General features: G+C 34.7%; 2 protein-coding genes across 2 annotated transcripts; one reads left to right on the forward strand and one right to left on the reverse strand.

Annotated features, from left to right (window-relative positions):
* Positions 1–1,068: 1,068 nt before the first annotated feature.
* Positions 1,069–5,022, forward strand: LOC133817351 (ras-related protein Rab11D). Its single transcript, XM_062249848.1, has 2 exons — positions 1,069–1,454; positions 4,358–5,022. Exons 1-2 carry the CDS (start codon positions 1,234–1,236, stop codon positions 4,791–4,793), a joined length of 657 nt encoding a protein of 218 aa, XP_062105832.1. The 5' UTR covers positions 1,069–1,233; the 3' UTR covers positions 4,794–5,022.
* A 261-nt stretch (positions 5,023–5,283) lies between these two features.
* Positions 5,284–7,340, reverse strand: LOC133817350 (probable WRKY transcription factor 69). The gene is made up of 3 exons (XM_062249847.1): positions 6,986–7,340; positions 6,730–6,876; positions 5,284–6,122 (listed from the first exon to the last, which is right to left on the reverse strand). The coding sequence occupies exons 1-3, from the start codon at positions 7,096–7,098 to the stop codon at positions 5,543–5,545; spliced, it is 840 nt and encodes a 279-aa protein (XP_062105831.1). The 5' UTR covers positions 7,099–7,340; the 3' UTR covers positions 5,284–5,542.
* Between the last annotated feature and the right edge of the window lie 1,040 nt (positions 7,341–8,380).

Below are 8,380 nucleotides of genomic sequence, written 5' to 3' on the forward strand. Positions count from 1 at the left end.
TGTACCATCAAACTCATACAGTTAATTTGGTATTGTCGTGTTGCTGTGTATTATGAGCAAAAATAGTCAAGGTATGCTGCTTTTATTTAATAGGCAGGTTAGGTAACTATTTGATATAATGTGTTTTTGTAAAGTATTATTTTGATATTTTTTGTTTTTAATAATGCTTATATGGTATTCTGTATTTTAAAATCGTACATATTTGGTACCCTAAATTCAAATTTAATTAATAAAATTTTACTAATTTAATCAAACTGCTGTCAATTATGTAAGTTCCAAATTTAAATTTAATTACTTAATTAACTGATGACAGTTTGATCATATTGACAAAATTTTATCTATCAAATCTGAATCTAGGGTATCAAATATATATAATTTTAAAATACAGGTACCATATGAGCATTATTGAAAACAAAAGGTAACAAAATGATACTTTGCAAAAATATAAAATACCAAAAGAGTAAATTTCCTAATATTTATAATAATTAAATTTACATGGTTTAAGTGTTTTTTTATACAAGAAAAATTTGAGACAAAAATTATCAAGTAGTTTTAATTGTTGTACTTAAATCATCAAAGTAAATTTATACAGTAAAAAAATTTACTTGATTTTTGCCACAAATTTCTACAACATATATCATAAAATACGAAAACATCTTCATGAAATTATACACTTTTTAAACAAAACAAATCTTATCCTTACATGATTAGTTCACAATTATTTTTTTATAATTAAATTTTGTTTTGCTAGAAATATTATTTTTTTAATTTTGACTCAGGTTGGATTTATCTAAAATTCAAAGTCTAAATATAAGAATTTGTCAGGTTGGATAGTGTTACTTAACTAAAATTGTTAGGACATTTTTTGTTATTATCTTCAAATTGTTTATCTTTTTTTATATATATTTTCTTTTAAAAAAAAGGGTAACGTTGGAGGTCTTAAACCTTTCTACTCTTTGTGCCTACATTCTAGCTAACTCCTTTTCTTTATCAGTCCCTATCATCTCTTTCATTTCAAAAAGCTTCAAAACCGAACAAAGTGAAACTTCTTAAATTGTATATATAAAGATTAAAAAAAATTATATATATATAAACGAAACTATTGAACGGTATTTTCTTTTCTTTACTCTCTTGTTAACCTCGACCTCTTCGGAGAGAAACCCACCAAGAAAAATAGTGGCTTTTGTTTTCATTCTCATTTCTTCAAAAGGGTTGAGATTGAAAACTTAATATATGGCTGCGTACAAAACTGAAGATGAGTATGATTATCTCTTCAAGCTGGTTTTGATTGGTGATTCTGGTGTGGGTAAGTCGAATTTGCTTTCCAGGTTCACAAGGAACGAGTTTAATCTCGAGTCGAAGTCCACTATTGGGGTCGAGTTTGCGACCAAGAGTTTGAATATTGATGGGAAGGTCATCAAGGCTCAGATTTGGGACACTGCTGGCCAAGAAAGGTGACTATTTTTGTTTAATTTGTTGGTTTTTCTAATATGGGTTTTGATTGTTTTGCCTCATGATCATGGGTTTCTTTCGTTTGATTTTTGTGAAAAGATATGAAATTGATTGCATGGGTTTTGATCAATTGTTAAGGTGGTAGCTCTTTCTAATTAGTTTAGTTGTTTTTGCTATTGGTCATTTGTTTTGTGTTGTGGGGTTTATGTGGGTTCGTTTCAGGGCAATAAGGCTGATTGTTTCTTGTCAGGCTTTTATTCAGTTTGTCTCTAGATAAGCTATTTTTTGACTTTTAAGCTACGTTTTTTAATTTTGCAATACAATTGTTTTTAAAATTTTGCTTACTTTGTTTGCTGATTCTTCATAGTTTGCTATATTTTATTCTATTAATTGATTTGAAACTTGAATATGAGCCATTATATTTAATTCAGTAAAAACTAAAAATATTGTTTTGACTATCAATATTCACTACTAATTGGGGGGGTTTTATTTTTCCGAGTAATAGTTGAACTTGGAAAGCCTTTCTGCCTGGTTAATAGTTTATTTCTTTTGCTAGAAAGAGTGAAAAATTGTTAGATACGATGGGGAAGGCAGACTGATCATAATTAAGGGGTTTTGTGTTTGGTGTTGGTGCTGTCATATTGCTAATATGTACCCTGTACTAAAAATAAACATTAACACGGAGGAATGTCCTCTTTTGAAAAACAGATTTTAACAAGCTTTCACATAGACATTTACTGGTCACCAAGAATGTTTGGCTTGTTTAATTGGATATCTGGTGTAGTTAATTGTGTGTTGGCATTAAACTAGAAGCCAGGATGAAATGGTTTTAAACTCCAGTTAGAACTTGGTAGTAGTAATTGTGTAATTGAAATATAGTATTTTCTTGTTATGTTTACAATGAAAATTTTATATTCTTCAATTATGAAATGTGGAGTTGATGCCTCAGTATCTAGACTTCCCTGATATATGTTGTAATCTAAACTTGCTTGGTTCAGCTAAGAGAAATTTGTTGTTGAGACAATCTCTGTGTTTATGCACCTAAGGTGAGTATAGTTTTATTAGCATTAGTTCTAAGACAGATCGGTTGAGATGCATTAGTACCTATTACTCAGCATGGTTTTCTGACTGTGTTAGAGCTTAGAGCATAGAAACTTGAATAACAAAGTCAAAATGGAACTCATTGGGAGTTATTATTGAATGTTAATTGATAGAAACGGCAAGCCATTTGCTAGAATTAGGCCAATTTAATTCATTGTTAACCTCAATATAAAATTAAATCTCTTTAACTCTGAATTTAAATCAGAAGTCAAAAGATTGCTTATGATACTCAGCTTCTAGATATTTGGGGAGAGAAGTTACTCTATGAGTTTGGAATCTGACCAAAGGCTAGAGTCTATGAAACATTAGTAATGTTTATGAATCATTTGGTACTATTGATATTCAGAAGCATCATAATATTTTATCATAGTCTGCAATAATAAAACTGATTTTACTTTTTGGAGTCACCTGGTCAATGATTTGTACTTGCTTGCAACTTTGTTGGTATCTTGTACTTCACAATTAGATACTCAATATTTAGTTGATGTATACTTTTATGGGGTCTCAATATAAAAGAGAATCTGTGGTGCCATACAATGCATACATCATTAGTCATTCAGAGTTTCTCTTAATATTTGAAAGAAGAAAGCTGTTTTCCTTAGCTGGAATATCAAATGTTCCTCGACTTTTTTTTACTCTGGGTGTAATACAATTTATTATATCCTAGTATTTTTCAAACAACCGGCTCTTTTTCTTGAATTTTACTCTTAGCAACTACTGTGTTTCGCTTTCTATTTGATTGTATTGAAAGCCCCAAGGGCATTCTGCGTTTTAGGTTTTTGATAGGTGTTTGCAACCAATGTAATTTCTCAAACATGTTTAATTTAGTAAGAACTACGCAGGCACTATGCGAATAATGAAATTATGCATTACATAACTAGGATGAAAGAATGCTAGTCAATAAGACCAATAGTTGGAGAAAAAATTGCTAGCAAACTTTTTGATAAAAATTTAATTTCTAGCATCTCCTTGGGCTTAAGTGACAAAGGAATATAAGGGCTTTCTGCTTTCATTAATTACTGTTTGCTGGAAAAACACTGAAGTTCCTATCGAATACTTTGTTTAGCAGTGTCTAGTTTCATTTTTGCACTTATTTTTTGTCCTTAGTTTGTATGTTTGCTCGTCTGTCTTTTATAGGATACCTTATCTTTCTTGTACTCTTTTTTTTTTCCATTACATAACTTTTGTTTCATATCCCACAAAAAGGTAAAACTATAGATCAAAATGTTGTCAAATGTATCATTAAGCTTGTGAAATCTCAGTTTAAAAGTTTCAAAACTAGTTATCAGCCTTCAGTGAATCTTATTTGTTGTTCAAAGCTTCGAGCATCATTTCTGATATCTTAATGACTGGAGTTTTTGATAATTAGATAGCTTATCTAAACATTGAGATATGTTTCTAACAGAAATTTAAATCTTTCCATATTGGAGGAATGCATTGAGGGAAGATATGTTGAGTTGTTGGCTTGCTAGCTGACTCTGGACCTACCATAAAGCTATACATGAGTTTTTCAAATCTTTGTGTTTTGCGTGTGTCCTAACATCCAACTTTCTTTTTTGTCAGAGTGTCCTAACATCAACTCAAAAGACTACTTATTTGAAATATGCAGTGTAAACTTTCATGCAAACATAATGTAATGAAATCATTCTTGTAGGCCTCTTAAATTGAACTAGATATTTTTTCCCTATTGTCTTAGTGAGAAGCTCTTTCCATACAATCATATATATGGTGCTTTGTTAGTGGAGTGACCATATAGAAGCCATTATATTGTGTAATTTTCATTTTGAATGCCCTTTTCTTGTAGGTATCGTGCCATAACCAGTGCCTACTATCGAGGAGCAGTTGGTGCTTTACTAGTGTACGATGTTACCAGACACTCAACATTTGAGAATGTAGCGAGGTGGTTAAAGGAGTTGAGGGACCACACTGATCCCAACATTGTAGTCATGCTCATTGGCAACAAATCCGATCTTCGTCACCTAGTGGCCGTCTCAACTGAGGATGGAAAATCCTTCGCAGAGAGGGAGTCCCTCTACTTCATGGAAACTTCTGCCCTGGAAGCAACCAATGTGGACGGCGCTTTCACTGAGGTCTTGAGTCAGATATATCGGATCGTGAGCAAGAGGGCTGTCGAGGCAGGTGATGCTGGAGGCAGTTCCACACTTCCCTCCAAAGGAGAGACTATAAATGTCAAAGAAGATTCATCTGTTTTTAAGAGAATCGGATGCTGCTCAAGCTAGCCTTCGTGTTTCTTCTCTTGCAACAGCGGTTGTCCTCTATTTTCCCTGTACATGATTTTACACAAAATGATTCTGTAGAATAAGAATCTAATCTGTCTCATAAATTGGTCTGGGGAAGTTGCATTTTATCACTCTACTAGAATTGGTCTTGTAATTGATAATGTCATGTGGATTGTTTTGCTTGTTACAAATTTACTTTCAGCTGAATGAATCATGACTATTCTACCGATTGAGTATTTTTCTTGAAACTATTGGCACAAAGTCCAGAACAGGTGAGCCCAAACATTGTGGGCTTTGGGCCTAATTGGTTTCAAGCCCAAATATGTTAAAGTTCTAAATATATAATTATTCTCACTCATATATAATCACCTTAGATAATGTAATCTTCTGGAAATGGGCGGGGCGGCTATGTATGTTTGAGAAATGCCAACTACTATGAGACAAAAAAGAATGACTAAAATAAACATGAGAAAAAAGAAAAAGGATAAGATTTTGAAAAGAAAAAAGTTCAGTTCTTACTTTTTTATTCTTTTTGTTTACACTTTTGATAGAGACAAAACAAGAAATAAGATTAAGAGAATTTAGAAGAAAAAGGAAAAAAAAGTTTTTTTACAAGAAATTTGGAGCTATAATATGGTACGGGAAACCCCACCAGGGAGGTTTTCAATGAGAGACAATTATCGAATTGAAAACTCAAATCTTTTTGATTAGAACATCTAAAGCCAGAACAATCGGTGATCCAGGGGTCCTTATCCTGTACTGCCGCAGCAGGGAACCGCACTCAGGCTACACCTCCGGTTCTGGTCCTCCGGTTCCACGATCCGCCGCCGAAACACCACCGAGCACTCCGGCAACTCTCCGAGATCAGCGAACAGAGACTCATCCTCGCTGCTCACCGAAGAAAACGCCATCGAAATGTCATCGTCCATGTAAGCACCGTTTCCCTCCATAAACGGGCTCTCCAGTACGATGGCCGTCGAAACGACGTCGTCATCGTCGAACCACTGGTGGCGATATCCGCAGCCGCTGAGCAACGCAGCCGAGCCATCACTGACGAGTTCGGATTGGCCAGAGAATACCGCGATCGCCCCTACTGGAGCTTTGGCTGGAACGTCTTCGGCGCCGGATGAGGATGACGTGGCCGAGGTAGATCTTGCGGCGGCCGCCGCGGCGGAGGCGGCGGCTGTGGTGGATAAGTGTGATTTGGTGGGGATGGGATGGTTGTGATCACAAGCGTAGGTGATTAAGAGCATTGTGGGGTCCACACGGCTTCTCTCCACTTGTTTTCTAGCGGGGCAGCCCTTCGAACTACTACATCGATAGTATCCCCTGTAAATAAAATAAACATTTAATATTTAAAAATACATATTATTTATCAAAAATAATTATTATTATTATCAGATAGGGATCATATGATATAAGAAGATAATCCAAACTGGTGAAGTTAAGTACTACACTACAGTTTGCAATCTACAACCCAACCACGGCGCGTGTGTTTCACGCCTCACTAATGTGTTTTTGGACGTTCGGATAAATTTGTCTTTTCCTATTTTTTACACGTGAAACATTTAGGTACGGGGAAGAGAAGATTCGGTAGCATTATGATGGAGCGTTATCCCACACGTTGTGTTGGAGCGTGTGAACACAAGCAACGTTCCCAACAACTCCTTCAAGCGCATTTTAGCATAGCCGCCTCCAGAAAGGGACAAGGCCACTCACAACCCCAAACCCCAGAGTGTAATTATTCAAAACTCCAGATTCAAACGTCAATCAACTTGCCGGCGGCGCCGGCGCACACATTACCCGGCGGAGATGGTGGATTCTAACGTTAACGCGAGCGCCACCCAGCTCACGTTAGCACAGATCTTTTATTTCTCAAAATTAAAAGCAGAAAAAAAAGGGATGGAATTTAAGTAAGGAAAATCAGATTTCGTACCTGGGATAAGGAGATCCCTTGATGGGCTTTTGGCCGTACTTCCTCCAGGCCCACGAATCGGACGGCGGATACGCCTCACCCTTGTTCTTAGATCCCTCCACGTCACTGATCGGCACTGACACAACTCTCTTCTGTACTCCCCTTTTACTGAACCACGTTTCCAAAAACAGAAAACCCCCGAAAAAGTTTTCAGTAAACCAAACAAATTTAAAACATAAGTAAAACCAGAACCAATAACAGGGAAAAAAACACTAACCTTTTCTTGGGTGACGGCTCAAACGAGGTCGTTTTGTTCATGTCGTCCCCGGAGGAGGGAGAGTCCGGGCCATTTTCAGACATGGGTTCGGTGTAGTCTAATCGACGGTCCATGATCAGAAGAGGTCGATCACGTGAGTGAATCTGGAGCCTTGGATTTCGCTTGATATTCTGGGGCAGCAGCCTGAAAAATGAGAAAGAGAGAGAGAAGACGAAGAAGAAGAAGAAGAAGGAGGCCGGAGGGGTTTAATATGGGCCGTCATGTTGACAGATAGATATCTGTGTTTGTTTATTAGGGACGTGCAAGCAAATACCCATTAAAATATTATTATATATATAACGTAGTTAATTAATAAAAGCTATTTTTCTTTCTTTAATGGTGAATTGATATTGTGGAACTCGACCTAGGTTAAGATGTTATGGAATTCGCTAATTATTGGATTTTGGAGTTTAGATGGGACAATAAATGGTCCAAACCAAGTGGGACTTAGACTTATTTAATAAACAAATTAATATATAAAGAAGATAAAGTTCAACTTGGTGAGTTAATAGAGGGATATAGTCTATGGGCTAGAGTAATATTGTGTGTTTATATATATATATATATATATATTAAGTTGTATGTATGTGGTGGTAGAGTATAATATAGTACTAGCTAGCTTGGACTTTTGGGTTTTTCTCTTCTTTCTAGATTCAAGATTATTAATGATTTCTTAATTAAGAAGTGAAAAAAAAAAAAACAAATGTGGGAATCTTTTTATAGATGACTTGGTTGTGTGATGACCATATATGTGAGTGCATATGGTTTGAAATTTCGTGTTTGAATGAGTGAAAATAATTTTTTTTCTTTAAGTATTCATGTTTCGACAAGTAGAAAGTAATATAATGTACATGTTAATTTGGTTTAATTTTCATCACAAAAAAAGAAAAAGAATGTTCCATAACTAGGGTATCAATGCATGGACTTTACAATATTCAGCTTTTTTTTTAGTCATAAATAAATAGAAAAGAATAAAACATTAATGGAAATATTCACATATATATTTATATAAATATATTATCTAGGGCAACTCATCCTCAAAACGGTTGTATGATAATGATTTAAGGTTCCTTGTAAATTGGAGGCTCCTTTATCTTTTTGTGCACTGAATTTCCTCTTTTATTATATCAATCTTAATTTTATGCCCAACGTTTTCATATTGATGTACAACATTCAATAACAAATTGATGAGTGAATTATCAATATTTCAATATATATACACGTATATTTATGCATACATACACATATATATGTATATTTATACATACACATATATACATCTATTATTACTCGAAATTATATGAGAGTTACAAATGAATAATAGGTATTGATAAACCATATACGTACGTACATACG

This window comes from Humulus lupulus, chromosome 2 (genome assembly GCF_963169125.1).
Source record: "Humulus lupulus chromosome 2, drHumLupu1.1, whole genome shotgun sequence".
In the NCBI taxonomy this organism is placed as follows: Eukaryota; Viridiplantae; Streptophyta; class Magnoliopsida; order Rosales; family Cannabaceae; genus Humulus; species Humulus lupulus.